The sequence below is a fragment of the Diabrotica undecimpunctata genome, chromosome 2, assembly GCF_040954645.1.
Source record: "Diabrotica undecimpunctata isolate CICGRU chromosome 2, icDiaUnde3, whole genome shotgun sequence".
NCBI classification, from domain to species: Eukaryota; Metazoa; Arthropoda; class Insecta; order Coleoptera; family Chrysomelidae; genus Diabrotica; species Diabrotica undecimpunctata.
The window spans coordinates 18,840,316-18,857,261 of record NC_092804.1 but is presented as its reverse complement, the minus strand read 5'-3'; the positions used below and the strand labels follow the sequence as shown (position 1 = coordinate 18,857,261).

At 32.7% G+C, this 16,946-nt stretch overlaps 1 protein-coding gene across 3 annotated transcripts in view; it reads left to right on the top strand.

The window, feature by feature from the left end:
• ZnT63C (solute carrier family 30 member 1) overlaps positions 1–8,185 on the top strand; it is a 76,146-nt gene extending 67,961 nt beyond the window's left edge. For 2 of the 3 annotated variants that reach the window (XM_072522431.1, XM_072522432.1), the window contains exons 5-7: positions 1,989–2,248; positions 2,310–2,541; positions 7,686–8,185. In XM_072522431.1, the coding sequence (XP_072378532.1) occupies positions 1,989–2,248; positions 2,310–2,541; positions 7,686–7,871 (678 nt within the window). In that variant the 3' untranslated portion in view covers positions 7,872–8,185. Of the gene's footprint in view, positions 1–1,988; positions 2,249–2,309; positions 2,542–4,589; positions 4,748–7,685 lie in introns of those variants that run through there. The other variant, XM_072522434.1, reaches the window with a different exon arrangement.
• Positions 8,186–16,946: the final 8,761 nt, after the last annotated feature.

Genomic DNA, 16,946 nt, shown 5'->3' with positions numbered 1-16,946 from the left:
TTCTATTTTGCATTCAAAGAATTCCTATACCTGTACTTTTATTAACATAATTGTTTAATAAAAACCGAATATTGCCATAATATCGATATCTACCTGCTTTGTCATAACTTAGAGAAACCATTACTCATTCTTATCTATTTGGTTTGGAACTAAGAAAGTGATTCAGAGAGCGAACATCTGTATTTGGATTTTATAAATTTCATGTTTAAAAAGCTGCTTTCACAATGGTACGGGCTTCCATGCATGGAACCCATTCTAAGACCAAATTTTCTTAAATTGGAATAACTTTACTCAGGTAGTATATTGAAAAATTCTAATCCTCTTTCAGGTCTTCCCTGGTAAAAAAGATCTGACTGCAAATCACTTAGTTCCAGTTCAAGATCAGGTCTTACATTTACGACACAGATAGGGAGCGGCTGAGTAAACAGCTAAATAAATTCTTCAATATTCCTGTAGTTCCAAATCGGTTATCATATTCTTCTATAAGTATTTCAATCCAATCCAAATGTGTTGAAAGTGAAATTTCATGAAAGTCCTTCATTTCTTCAAAATGCTGTAGACTTAAAGAGGTTAATTTAATTTTTAAATCCTTTTATATGACCATCATCATCATCACCAGTAGCTCGACAATCCTTTCTGGGTCCTGGCTTGTTCTAGGATTTTCCGCCATTCTGTTCTGTTCCTTGTTTTGTTTTTCCAGTTGGTAATCTTAAGTGTTTTCAGATCTGATTTTTATTGACCATACAAGGTGGCAATATTTTGTTTTCATTGAAGTTTTAAGTTTAATTCATTTAGATGAGAAGCCATGTCGCTTAGAATTGCAAGGTCTGACAAGAAATTTGCTTCTTTCATTTGATTTTTGAATTCCGTAGTGTTAAATCTCATTTATTTCTTAGGAGAAGGACAATTTCCGCCTATGATAATGTTTTTTATTTTAACAGCAACTTTCATGGCATCTGTTTGACGTAAGGATTTTCCACATAAGGCCCCTTGGTGAACAATGCAATGTATAACAGGACAGTTGATATTATTTTGTTTTAAGAGTCGAGCAAACCCAATTTTACTTCCTACCATTGCTTTGGCTCCATCGGTTACCATGCAGGAACATTTATCGAATCCTCCATACGTTTGATAAGATACTGCAAATGTTTTGAACTTCTCAGCGATTTTTCGTTCATTAAATTGTTCTGCCATTTTGATTGCATTGAATTCTTTATAATGAGTTAATCACTAAATGGTTTTTTTGCTTTGGCCGTTTCCATCGCTACTTCAAGCAAGCCGCAAGACTACAGTTTTGATTACTATTTGACTTTTTGAAAAAAAAATGTTTGATGCTTCAGTATTTTCTTATATTCTGCAATTATGGTAGCTCTAGACTCGCCGGTGTATTGTTGAAACTTTTTCTCATGCAAATTATATTCTTTGGGCACTGATAGAACTTGCATACACACAAGGCACTGTAGTTTATTATTGTTTGTGATCAAATAGTCGGTTTTCCATCGGTCATTATACGCTCGGTGTTTGTCCGCTATTTTTCTTTTTTGAGAAGATATAGTTGGTTCCATACAATAATTGTTTACTTCAAAGTAAATTAATTACAATGAGCAGTTTGACCTTATTGCTGGTCACTTATCTCTCATAAAAACTAATCACATCTACAAATATTAATACAATATATCAATGACGGGCAAGTGATGCATCAGAGCAAAGGGACTGTTTACATACAGCGTTGCCAGTTAAAGTAAAAATTCTTTACCTAGTGATATTTTTCCCCATACTGTGTTTATTTTCTTAAGCAGAACAGGCGTTTCGCAAATGGTTTCGCCATTTGCGAAAGTGGTATAACACGACTACCACTGAACTGTTCCGCGCTGCAATAAGCAAAGTGAAGATAGCCGTGATGATCGCCAACGTCCGGAACGGATAGGCACTTTAAGAAGAAGAACAGGCGTTATATTTTGATTTTATATTTATTCTTTTAATTTTAGGTATTCTGGTTAACCGACTGGAAATATAAATATTACATTGATCCAGCTCTCAGTATTCTTTTAGTTTTATTAATCCTGAATTCGGTATGGCCGCTATTAAGAGACTCGGCACTTATTTTGCTTCAAACTGTTCCCACTCACATTCAAGTCGACGCTATCCAAAACAGACTGTTGTCGAAAGTAGACGGCGTTCTGGCAGTCCACGAATTCCACGTCTGGCAGTTGGCCGGCGATAGAATCATTGCTTCAGCTCATATCAGGTTGGTGATTCGGCTTCTTTTTTTTACATCTTACTCATACTATTTATTTCGTGCATTTCAGATGTAGAAATCTTTCTGAGTACATGAAAATCGCAGAAAAGGTGAAAGAATTCTTCCATAATGAAGGGATTCATTCGACAACGATTCAACCGGAATTCATAGACTACACGGATATACCCACCACTTCGAGGGTACAGGAACCTATGACCGAAGATTGTGTATTAGACTGCCCGAAGGGTGACAACCTCAATGACAATTGCGTCAGGAATACCTGTTGTGGACCTTCAAAACAGGTATTGTATTTTATTCTCTTATTGTTACAAATATGTCAATACCAGGAAATATATTTGTTTATAATCACACATTATGTGGTATATTTATTTGAATGAATTAACAAAATTGGGGAATTTATAAACAAAATCTAAATTTAATTTTATTTACATTACAGTAAATTCTAGAGGCAGCTATTATATACATAGCTGCCCTCCGTTAAGCAGTTATCCACCAAAAACCAATTCGGTATGTAAAGATGTAAAGGGTGATGTGGAGCACTTCAAATGTTTCTGGTTTATGCATGAACGAAGTGATCTAAACCGTGATTTTTAACTAACATTTTTTACATCTCAGAACTGATTAATTCTTGCACTTTTCATGTCTATTGTTCATTTTGTGTTCACCTAATCGACATCATTGATTTTCAAAGCGCGGCATTATACAGTGTGATCCATTTAGATTGGAAACACCTCTATTAAATTTGAAGTTGTTACATTTTTGTTGAATTTCCAGGTTCAATTTAAACTTTGTTTCCAAGGTATACTACGATCATTTTTTTTAATTGAAAATGTAGAATTTTTGTTAGCAATTTTATAGTTTCAAATAGTTATAACAAAAATTTCATTAAAATATATTTATTAATAACGAAGTGTTGCTTTCTGCACATACGATGACCTCTATAGAACATATGAGGCTATCAGAAAAGGAGTCTGCATTTGTACGTTCAATTTAGAACCCGCTGGTTTCTTCCGTTCGAATTGAGTATCACAATAGTTTTTTTGTTTGTTTATTCAAATATTAAGGAGGTCTAGTCCAAAAATCACAGCAATACTCCATCGATTTCCATCCTTTTATTGACGGGCGTGTTAGGATATGCCATGTTCAATTGCAAGTCATTCCAGTTAAAAATTGATTGTAAACAGTCGTTTGAAACGGTCGCACTTGGTTTTGAAAATGAGGAAAAACTCGTATCGCTATGTGATACAATTATTCGGAAAAGAAGACTCAGCAAACAAAATTTATCTGCGGAAAAATGGGTGGTCGTGTTTAAATGATCAGTTGAAGTGTCCAAGATAATTCACGTCAACGATCCAAAAACAGTAAGTCCACCAGATATCACCCACAAAGTGCCGACTGGTTTTGGAAGATCGGCGCATATTTGGCGAAATTCCTAATGCTTTATGCCGAGATGAAAAAGTGTTTTGGCAATTCTAATAGGAGATCTGTGCTATGAAGTGTTGGAACATCCACCCTATTCCCCAGATTTGGATTTTTGAGCTCATCTAGATGAGTACTTGGCAGCACTTCCAGAGAAACACTGCAGAGATGCGATAATATCATTAGAACATCGCTGGATGAAATGTAAAGAGGAGAATATGTTGAAAAATAAGCTTTGGGAATTTCTTTTTTGACTTTCAGGCCAAGAACTTTTCAGAGTACTGTTGTAATAATCACTCTTTTAAATATTTACAAGTCTTTAAAATGTGGACTGATAGAGGATTCCTGAAAATACCCTAGACAGATGAGGAGGAGCTTTTTCAAAAACTCAATAAAGGCAGTCTATTTCTGATATAAAAAGAGAAAAACTTGATACCTTGATCGTGTTATAAAAAACAGTGGAACAAAGCTTTTGGCATTTATTATCGAAGGACAAATTTTCGTGGTTGAAAAATTATAAGACATTGGATTGGTTTTCACCATTCACTGTTTCGAGTTGCATGAGATACGACATTATTTCGCTGAGATTGTTGCCAATATTCAATGAAAATAATATCATAAAAGTAAGAAGTAGCTAAACGAATCTATTTTCGAGTTTTATATTTTGACATACATCAAACTGATGAGAACCAAATAGACCGAAATTTTAGTTTACTCTCATATCCGATTTTTGTTATTATTTCATTGCATACTATTATTAATCATTAATTTGTATTTCTTTATACAAACTGTTCTATTAACACTCGTTATTGTGCACATCTCTTTGTGTTGGACAGTTATATTTAAATAGGTTATTATTATCTTAAGTATTTAAAAGAAATTAAAACGCTTACTTAAAAAACTTTTGTAGTCATCAAGAGAATTATCTGTTTCGTTGAAAGGACCTTGAAGATGTGTAAGATATTAATGAAATTAATCATCAATTAATAATGGACTTTTGAACTACGGAGCTAACCCATACTCTTTTAGTGTTTAAAAAACCATTTCCCTGCCATACCCGTCCTCCCAAGCACAATCATAATGTTGTGGATTATTAGCTATAAGAACAAACCTTCTTTATGATAAATGTTCCAGGATATTAAAATGGTAACCCCCTTCTTTGTTTTAAAGAATATATAATTAGAAGTAAAAGAATGGAAAAGAAAAGTATTGTTGAAGTGTCTAAAAATGTTTAATTCCTACCTACCATAAACAAATTTTTTAATGTATTTTTTTTGTGTAGTCCAATGTTCTGCCTTTTATGTGTTTTTTCGAACAAGTTTTTTAATTTTTATAAATAAAAAAAAAAGGAAAATTGTGGATTTTTCCGCCTTTCTTGTAGTGGTCCGATTTAAAACTTGACCATGGCTCTGAGGATGGCTTTGTAAGCGTTAAGCTAGGAATTCAAAATTTTTTACACACTTCAAAAATACTTTTCCATTTTTTTATTTGTCATAAGTGTACAAAAAACATATCAGTCTTTCCAATATATAATTTGGATATTTTCTCTCCCTTCCTATTGAAAAAACTTACTAAAATTGCTATTTTATTGCAATGCAACAAAACTTAATTTAAAAGTTATTTTATGAATGAATAATAAGGTGTCTTAGTTTGTTGGTCCTAGTAAAAGCCAATTTTTTTCAACACATTTCTGCTAGCGACAACACTGTAATTATCGACAGATATGTTTTTATAATAATCATTATTTCCTTCTTGCTGAAGGGCTCGACCCAAGTTTGTTGTATAGTACTTTTCTATGTAGCAGTATCAGGTTCTTTTTCTTCTTCCAGTGCTCTATCTGTTTAAAAATCATGAGCTAGTTTGGTATAATAACCTTCAACTCGTGTTGCTTTCTGTCCTCGTTATACTATAACTACTACTATTATGCAGTATAGAACAGTATTCAAACTGGAGGTATACCAAAATAGTACTCTTTGCTAATAGTGCCATCTATAGGCTAGACTGAGAATTTTTTCAATTCCACCGAAAAGGGTATTTTCTACTCTTGCGTTGATATCTCTGATAATGATTATTCTTTCATTAGGTGGTATTTTGTCCAGTACGTTTGGTAATTGTTCCAAAATACTTCATATTTTTGTATTGATTTGGCGGCATCAGGTGCAAAGTGGTTATAGGATGCATTAATTCATTTTTTATTTTTTTGTCGTTCACATGTATACTGTGAGTACAAATATGTATTCAAATAAATCAGCGCGTACTTTAAGGAAACTTAAAGCATCGATTCACACAGAACCGCGCCAAAAACTCGGAATGGAATATTTTCGCGGTTAGTATGAAGGGCTGCGTTGTCTGGTGACTTATTGAGCACTGCCACAATGAAACAAATTGGAAAATGTATAACACTTACTGGTCCAGAGAAATTTTTCTCGTGACACTCACCCTGGCAGGTAAACGACAGTTCTTTTGAGTAGTATGGACCTTTATAACAAGAACCTATATGTTTCCTGCAGTCGATTTTTTGGACTTCATTAATTATTAACAAATTAAGGTCAAAATACGGTTAATTTTTGCTTTTTCGTCTATCAGCAAAAAGTGAAGCATTTGAAACAAATTTGAGAGTAAGTGACATATAACTTAAAACCTTCAAAATGGATATTACATGGAATTTGAGTCGTGTGGTGCTTAAAATGTATTCAAAATTTCAAAGTGATTGGTTAAATAGTTGGACAGTTTATCCCAAATTAAATTTTTTAGCAACTATATGATCAGAAATAATGAAGTTACAGTATTACTACGGGTAGCTTTCAAAGAAGGAGATTTATATTATCTATATTATTAAAAAAAAGTGAAGGAAAACAATTTTAAATATAGCAAAATCATTTTGCAAAAAATGTCGATTTTTTTGCTTATAAACATTTAGAACGTCACATGACCCAACGAATAAGGATAGAAACATTTAAAAAACGCCATTTTGAAGGTTTTTATATGGCTTATAAATTTCTCACTCTCAAATTTGTTTTAAATGCTTCACTTTTTGTTTTGTGATATTTTGTGTAACGTGTTTCGCTTTTTACAAATTTCATGAACCAACTTATCACGCTTTCTTTTTGGAAAACTATTTTGTGTTCCTATTTCTCGACCAAAAAACTAACAATAATAATTTTTGGATCCATCTCCCACGAAATATGTAAATTCACTGACTTAGCTGACGTGATTTTGACGTTAAATGCGGGTTACGGCATTTAATTCCGAGCTGTAGCGTTGTGTTCCGTTGCCTGCCGGTCCGGTCAAGTGCGCGCCTTCCTTTATAGTAGTCCAATTCCGAATTTGTTTGTTTATCAGTTTTCTTATGACAGAGGAATTTACGGAACCAGATATTAAAATATTCCTTAGATTTCTCAGGATGGCGGTTCAACTGTTCTTGTGAAAGGGTTGCTGGACTATGCAATATAATAAATTCAAGCAGTGGGTGAATCCAATGCCGACGAATTGTTCTCTTTTTCTGATGTTTTTGGAAATTGACAAGATACAATTACATCTTCACTTGAAGACATTTAAAATACTGAAGTGGCAGAATTGGTACGCTCATGTATTCTATTTATGCAATATGCGACATTATCTCATGTTGGATGTTGTATATTGCATGTTGGATATCGCCTTGGTGTACGAGGCCACTTACCTCTACTGCGTCTATGTGGTTTATGAAATTGCGCATATAGCTTAGCTCTTGCTCTTGTCTTTTCATTTCATTAAGATGCAAAGAAATAAAGAAGGTTAATGTCATAGTATCGAGAAGCAACACTATTTACTTATGTATACAGTACAGTATTAAGGTTTAAGGTTGTACGTTTTCCCGCGACGGTAATATTGTTGATGAGATAATGTGATAGTAACTCTCTCAGACCTTTTAGCTAAACTGAACTAATTTTCTCACTATCACTATCATTTTTGTGGTGACTAATAATAGCCAGAACGTATAATTTAACAAAACAAATTTATTTTTTAGGGCAGAGACTCACCCTCTCCAAACAACACGCCGTACATGGTCCGTCAAAGAAACTCAGTTCCCAAACCCAAAGTCGGTAACGAGGAGATGAACGAAATGGAGGAAGGCGTCCTCCTAAAAGAAAACGGACTCCAACCAGACTGTGATTGTACCCTACGTGGCTCCCAATGCACATTTAGGGGATAGATTTAATTTAATATTGTTGTGTAAAGTCGTCCTACAAAATTACGATTTTTGGTGAGACATAGCGACATTGGGCAGTGTATAAAGTATTCAGTGTTTCAATTTGCTCTTGACGGTTATTCAGTGAAATTCTAGTCAGGTCGTGTATAGAATTTTGGATGGTTGTGAAGCTTTCCTAGTTAGTAAGAGCAAAAAAAAGCAACAAAATCTATAAAGCAATTCAAAATAAGTACCGGGACACGTAACATATTAATAAACTTTATAGCCAGGTTACAAAATTTTATTTATAAGATTGATAATAAATTATTAGGAAATTACGTTTTACTATGAATTTAACCTTTCTTAATTTTCTAACTAATTATAACAATAATATAACAAGTGAGATACGGTAAAGGTGAGTATAACTTTTATTTGATGACCATATTAGGTAATTTAGTTTAAAAAATGCTTTAGAATATCCTAAATCCTATTTCGAATTTCGTGAGACCTTATACAGGGTGAGTCATGAGGAACTTTACATACTTCTACCATATGTAGAGTCCCTCAGGGAGCACATCATGTGGCCACTAAAAAATGTCAACTCCTCTTCTTTATTAATTAACAGGGTGATTTGTGTAATTGACCATTTATTTCATTTTACTGTAGTGTTTATACGGCTCATTTGATTTTTTTTAATTTTTCCATGATACTGTACACTACTATCAAGCATTCGACTGGTATTAGCTAAACTAAAAAATTCCAGGACTGGCTTTGGAAAAATTAATTTAGGGATTCGTATTAAATATTACACCCTGTATATATTTTTTTTAAAATGCAATAAGTGATTTTCAAACTACATAAATAGCCAATGAAAACGACATATGCGACAATGTTGTCGCACTTTTATTAAATTTTTAGTGAACGATCAAATCTTACCAAAAATAGAACAACCATAATGAAGTATCAAATTATAAGGTATTAATTTAAACAAATGTTATAAATTTCAAACATTTTAATTAAAATGAGTTCCTACAACATAATCTAATACTTAGAAAATTAACATCTTTACTGTCACTTTGTATTATCTCTACGATAAAATCAATTGTTTTTCAATTTTAAATTTTTACTCATAGATCGTATTGGGGCATTATTTTCGATAAATAATAAATTGAATTGATTAAAAAGTCAAACCTCTTGTATGCGTTAGTTTTTGTTGATTGTAAATGATTAAAATTTTATGTCAAATAATAATACATTGCATCAACTGTACTAAATAAAAATAAATCTAAAAAAGTTTAAAATGAAGGTTGGCGTTGACCGTTTGACGTTTCTTGATATTTTATACCCATTGTCATTATTGTCATTATCAATTGTTATTTATGTGTACAAGAATACATATTTCTTCTGTCATATCTACGTTAAGTACATTGTGTTAGTTTTGGTAGAGCTTTTGTTACTTTCGTTCAAAATGTCACATCAGCTTTCGACCACAGAATATGCAGACCTAATATTTGTTTATGGATTCTGTAATGGGAATGGTAGGGCTGCTAGTAGAGAATATCGCAGGAGATTTCCTAATCGTCGAACTCCCAGTCATCCAACATTTGGGTCAGTTTTTAATTATTTGCGAGAAAATGGCACTTTTCCTAGTGGAACAACAGAGCGACATGTAGATGAAGCGCAGGAAGATGACATTATGAACATCTATATTCTCAAATTGACTATTTCGTTGTGGGTAATATTGTATTTAACAGCGATGCCAAATTTCTGATGCCAAAATGATTGTTAATGAAAGTGGGATATACATTTTCATATATATTTCATGTAAACGGTAAAACACTGAACTAAATATATATAATATTTTCACTGTACCATCATTTTGCACTCAAACATTTTCTGGAATAAACTTATATAACTTAGTATAGAAAAAGAAAAAGAAAGCTGATATTTTAAAGTACCAACAAGGCATCAAATCTCTTACTATTGAGATGATTAGACTTCTTGTAACAAGTACAGGAAAAAAGTTATTGAGGTCTTGTAAAATGGCATCGATATACAGATGCCACTTTGCAGGACGATGCCAAATTGATGGTAAAAGCATAATGTATCGATGCCAAAATGATAGGCGATATATATAACAATATTTATTTTAAAGCAATTTAATTACCAAGACATTAGCAAATTAGAACTATTTGTTGTACAGTAAATAGCATAAATGTTAAGGTCGGATGAGCAAGCAGACCACTCCAGAACAGTGATATCTTCTGCTTCAAAGGAGTCTATAGTCACTCTGTTGGTACGTGAAAGTGCATCATCAGGTATGAGAATTAAATTTTCTACCATTGCACTTCTCTAGAGCCTAACTACATGTTCTAGAATCAAATCAAGATACCTGCGAACTGTTAAATTTGGTTGGATATAAAGAAAGGTGTTTTTTCATCGATCATAATGCCTCCCCAGAACATGACACTTCCTCCTTTATATATGTGAACAAATCTGGCAGTTTCCGTTCTTGCTTGTCTTCCTCGCTATCTAGTATCGAGTAGTACATTTTGTCAATTTCGATTGTTCCAGTTTATCAACTAAATAAATTTAGGCGGTCAATCTTGTGTTGCCTGGATAATTTGATAACTTACCCTATTACCCTACCCCACTTAACACTTACCACTATAACTTAAAAAAGGTGCCTTTGGAGCTGCAGGTGAAAAATTGTTTGGTCTCTTCTAGCTACTTGGACAATGAAACAATCATGGCGAGCCATTATTACTTTTGGTTAAAGTGTCTGCACCTTCGCAACAGAGATGACGTCTAAGAAGTAACTGGAGAAAATTTTCTGAATATGTAAGCATTTTGGGATTGACAAGGCAATTGATGGGAATAATTCTTCCCATCAAATTTAAAATCTGAGTGACATGTCTCTTCTAACAATTAAGAAAAAAATGAAGACTACTGCTTTTGAATCCTGGATTCAAACTGGACTGGATTTGGGCTTGACGCTTTGGACTTTTGACTCTTTGGGACTTTAAGCTCAATAGTATTAATGGAAGTAAACAGCTTTTTATGGCCGTAAAGCAAAATAGTTCATTCTGATCACTTTTTACTCTCCTTATTTTCAACCATTTTCATCCTTGCTTTGTCTGATGGAAGAACGAATATAATATGTCTGATGTATTGTACGTGATTCCGTGTTTTGGAGGTGTGGATATAATCTATTCACAGCCAAGAACATTTTGTCTAAACATTTACACTTAAACAGGTCGTCAGAAACGCAAACAAACACAAACAATACAATAATAATAAAGGGTTTTATTCATCATAAAATAAGATTTACATAAATTAAAATCGGAAAAGGATCCAGGCGAGTTTCAGTTCAGGGAATGTAAATACATTGCGAAGCATGGACATATGAACTTCAAGTCGACTCTCTACCACTATTTTACCAACCTTCGGTCAATGAATATGTCGATTTTGAGTTCATTTAGCTCGCACGATTTCCTTGGCTGTGAATATATTTTTGCCACATTTATTAGAACAAACGGCATTCAATACATAACACAATCATCAACCTACAGTGTAACATACCCGTACTTTATTATGAGAGCCAAATATATTCAACTTGTATATATTTTTATCTTTTTGATGTCTCATCAAATATCGCAATTGAATGTTAGTACGAAACGGTAGTGCTTGTATTGTGCAGGTCGTTGTTGTGTTATTGTTGGATATCTTGAAATTTGTATGAATTGATATAAAATATCGTTTTAATCATTGACAATCTATTAGGTTTAATCTAGTCTGTACTAAGGAAGCAACTAATTTGTAGACTTTTGCTAAATAGCAGTGACACAATGCCAATCTAAACAATTATCGTATCTCTTTTGGTGAACACTACTACAGGTACTCAGTTTTTTTCAAAAACCAATGATTTACAAAAGTGGATCATTCACAAAAAATAGGATGCTTTTGCTTATTCAACTACAATGAAACCATTTCTTTGGGATATCTTTCGTCTCTTCTCCTTGCATTATGTCTTGCGTAATCAATTTCGTTAATTCAATTTTCTCTCATACAGAGCCATAATTACCTGGTAATAAAACAACAAAAGCCTTGAAGGTCATGAGTTAAATTCATTATCATTCTCTGCTTTAACGACTATGCGGGGTCGGCTTCTTCATAAATTTCTATTTTGGGTCAAACCTACGTCAATTCCATTTACAGAGATGTCCTGCCTAAGGGTCTTCCTATAGTCTACAATCGTAATAGCTTCTTTATTTGATGAAAAGCACTAATAAAGGAGGAGAGGTCTCCAGTGTCTAGAATATAGGGACTTTATAGTACTTCATAGTGTGTATTCCCTTTCCCCATTGCCAGAGCACGTTTGTGGACAGGTGCATTATCCTTCAGAGTAGTATTGCCCATTTTTCGTTTCAACTTTTTAGTAATATGACCTCGTCCTTGAATTCGTTGACGCTTAACTAGATTCTATACACTATTTAGTCTGCAGTTGGGTTTCGAGTGTGTAGTACTAACTCCATGTTTCATTAACTGTAACCTGAATACGATATGTAAATGACAGTTATTTTAATGTACAGCTGATTCCTAAAAAAACTGATGCCACTCTTAAAGCGTATTTTGTAGAAAATTGAATAGTGTATTCGGAAGGATAAATATTTATTATTTACATACTGTCCCTATCACTGCCAAATCTTAAAATTTGTCAGATAACTTAGTCTATTTAACCTCAAAAATGGCACCATATGCTAGCAAAGAACTAAAAGCAAGGATTGAAACGAAATTAGATGATGGTTGGTCACTATCTGCCGGAGCGAACCATTTTAACGTAAGCAGAACAACAGTTTTTAATATTAATAAAAGATGATATTTACCAACATAAGAGAAAAAACGATGCGGATAGTACTACAATCTCTGGGTGATACAGAGAACTTATCAGAGTACCCAATTGGAGAAACTTGCATTTGAATTTGGAATCTCATCTATCATTTGAAAATTATACCACTGAAACAGTATCACTTTTTATATAGTTGATTTAACAGTTTATTTTCTATAAATTCACTAATCTACTAAAATATACATTAAATAATTAAGTAAACAGTATGAAACATTTGATGTTACATATTATGTTTAATTAAAAAAAGTACCAACAAATATAGGAAATTCTTTTACTGTTACGATTTGTCTATAAAATCATAAAAAATTAAAAATTGTACTTAATTGGCGCAGTCAGTATACTGATACATGTTTCAAGGTACCGGGAATGTGAAATGAGCACGTTGGCTCCGATTTAAAGTCTATAATATTAGGAGATTTTATAAATAGTCTATTAATGGAGAACCTAAAAGTGTTCATATCCATTTTTTGTTATCACATACACCCGATTATAATAGGAATGTATGTATCATACAGTAACATATGTGCATTTACCGAAGTTCAAAATTGTTTAATAGAGGTTTAAATCTAAATAAATAAGTTTTTTACATTATTTATTAGTATGTTGTAAAATAATTGTATTATATATCAAAATTGCAAATATAAACATCCGAAATAAGGTAGAGTTTTATTATACCATATTTTTAGTATAACCTTCGACGCCAACAGTAACGTAGAGTTATTATTTATCAAAATGGCGTTTTTTCTCCTTTTTATGCTCCTTTTTTCTCAGCTTAAGTTAACCTTTGGCCTCCTACAATATTGGTGGACGCGTGCTGCTCACCTCCACATTTCGAAGTTTATCAAATTAAGAACGTGGCGGGCGGCTACCACATATTTTACGTTTTGCCATGCGTTTTAGGGCTCTTCTTTGCAAACTATTGTTATCCTTATTAAATATACAGCTCATCAAAATCTCTGGAATCAATGAAATATTTAGGTGAACAATTGGTAAAGTTCATAGCATGGTATGATCGGTACAAAGATCTGACTTAGAATTGATCTTTCGAAAACTAGTTTTCTAAATAGATTAATTATTACGATAAAGTTATGATAATTTTTTGAGAATTTACGTCAAAGTTGTCATACATGCAGATATAGGCAACGGAGAACTCAACAGAAATAGGCAACACTCATTCCATCAAAAGACTAGTGAAAACGGAAACATTAGAATCGATGTTATCAGCGAAAAACATGATTATCTGCACACCTGGGTATGTACAGAGCAACATTGATTATGCCTACTGGAGTATGGCTTCCAATCAAGTTTATGACGATATTACAGACGAGAACGAATTCCTAATTACTGTCAAACAGGATATCTTAATAAAATGGGATACGGTGACAATCTGATGACCGAGGTAGACGTAGAGAAGTCACCACCATAAGATATACCTAGACACATAATAAGAAAGCAATTGTTATTTGTTCTGTGACCTAGATTTGAGAAATAATCTGACATACTCAGAAGTGAAGTTGAAATGTGAATGAGAAGATTTAAAAGCCATAAGCTGCTGGTATAGATAATATACCTACTACAATTATATGAGCCGTAGCTGACAGAGTGGATATAATACATCAAATTTGCCAAAGAATATGAGAAACTTGCACGTAGTCAAACCACGACAGAATCAATGGATTCTTTACATATTCTGTCACATACTAAGTTGAGCGGATTGACAAAACATGCCACATAGCCACATCCCGGTTAAACTAAATTCTTATTCTACACAGCACACAACTTGTATTGAAGTTTGAACTTGACATCGACATCTGAGCAGACAGCCAGCTGTCAAACCATCTAATATGAACACATTTAATTTTTATTTATTTATTATTTTCTCGAAAGAGCTTTATAAAATTAGCAAACGTCAATAAATTTATTTATTTTTATATATTAATTCTCTGTGACAATGTATTGTATACCAAACATCAATCTTATATACTAAAAGGCTAAGCCCTTTTCTTGTGCGCAATACTCCTCCTAAACGGTGATAGATAGGAGAATAATTTTTTCGAATAATTAAACAGATTGTTGAGTAGATTCCCCCTAAGGTTTAAAATTTAAAAAATTCGAACCGGTTTAAAAATGGCGGCTATAAAATGAATTTTTCCTATAGTAAAGTATAGGAATTCAATATTATACACAATGCAACGCGTCAATTCTCGAATGCTGGAATGCATCAACAAGTGTTTCCACTTAAGGAATAACGATAATGACCACTCAAAATTCGGGATCCTCCTGTCTCCGATTTTCATTTATGGGGTCTGTTTTACACTATCTGATGAGTTGGTATTTTTTTATTTTTATGTTTAGTTAGAAAGTATTCTGTTTCCAACAAGTGCAGCGTGTGTGAGGTGTTGTGATTGATATTTAGAGATTTAGACTACGTTTTGAGTTTAATACTTGAAGAATTAAATAATGAGGTAAGCATTACTTTGTTTTTATTAATTAATTTTAATTAATTTTTTTATTATTTAATTTATTAGTTAGAAATATATTATTAATTTTGTTGGGAATAAGCCACAATTTTACTTTAAATTAGGTTTATTTTAAATAAATAAATAAAAAATAAACTTATTATAAAGTAAAATTGTGGCATATTCTCAAAAAAGTGGAACAGTAGGCGGTAGTGTAGACTAGCGCGGAGCATCATACTGTTTTCTGTATTTTTTAAATTTAAATAATATTTAAATATAAATTTAGTTAGTTAGTTAGTTAGAGTTCTCAAACCGACTTCTTTTTCTTAAACGTGGCATTTTACAATCTAAAATATGCAAAAAAAAGTTACTTCCGGTTTTACTTCCGTTTTTTATTTAAGAGGGGCGGAGTCTAACAATCATATTGTTTCCGTTTTCTAATATAAATCTTCCTGAAAATCCTAAAAAACTACTGTATCGATTTTCAATTTAAAAAAATTGGCGTCGATATAGTTTATTTTTAGGATTTTTGGAACATTTACACCAGGCGACGGAAACGATGGATCGTTAGACTCCGCCCCTCTTAAATATCAGCAAAACTTACATCAAAACTCGATGTCGAGTTGGTCTGCTAGTTATCAATATAAGTGCTGATATATCGAAAGTTGAATATCGATATAAAAATATCGATAGAATTGTCTAATATATCGATATATTTAATGTATCAATTCTATCGATACATCGTTACCATCCATCCAATCGAGTTAGAATCTATCGCCCACCGCCCTATCTATTAAAATCGCCCATTTGAAATGTCCTATATGCGTCTATACTTTAGTTTAACTATCAAAATATATGTTACGAGCAAAGCCCGAAATTGGACAATCCTAACATTGTACACAAATTATTGTCCACTTCTAGCATTGTACCCCCAAAATGTACAATGTCCGAAATAATCAAAATAATTGTCGAAACGATTATTTTCGATCGGTTCGAATCGATTATTTTTGACAAGCGACACACCAAATCAAAAATTGAAAAATCGAATCGAAGAAGAAATTGTTCTACAATAGAGATATTGTTAGGTTAGTGAAACATTTCAAAGCTTCAAGAGATAGATACATCACTATAATATAAGGAAGATGTTTGTAAAACATCTTAGATTTTCAAGAGAGATGTATGATAATTTAAAACAATTTAATTCTACGAATCCAAAAGTCAAAAACGCTGGTTAGTTATGGATTTATAACCTTAATTGATGTTTGTCTGTCGTTAATAACAAATGGGGAATAATCGTAAAAATCGATATGAATTGATATCTGATATATTATCTCAAACTTTGACGCATGGCTACTTATTGAAATTCGAACATTGTACAGCAATTCTTTTATACAAAGTCCGCCGATTATATATATTTCGGAGATTGTACAGTAAAGGGGTACAATGCTAGAAGTGGACAAGATTTTTTGTACAATGCTAGGATTGTCCAATTTCGGACATTGCTCGTAACATATATATAAAAAAAATGTGGTAAGCAATTTGGACAGTCCATAGCAAAGCAGCTCTCGGATTAAGTAGACAGCTGCTAAAGAGTTTGCTGTGGAACTCTGACAACCTCATCAACTTGTTTATAAATATAAATAAACAGGATATAACAAAAAAAGTGTTTTGAATTATATTATGTATATCGTTTTTTGAACACACTAATGATGTTGAAAAGGAGCAACTCTT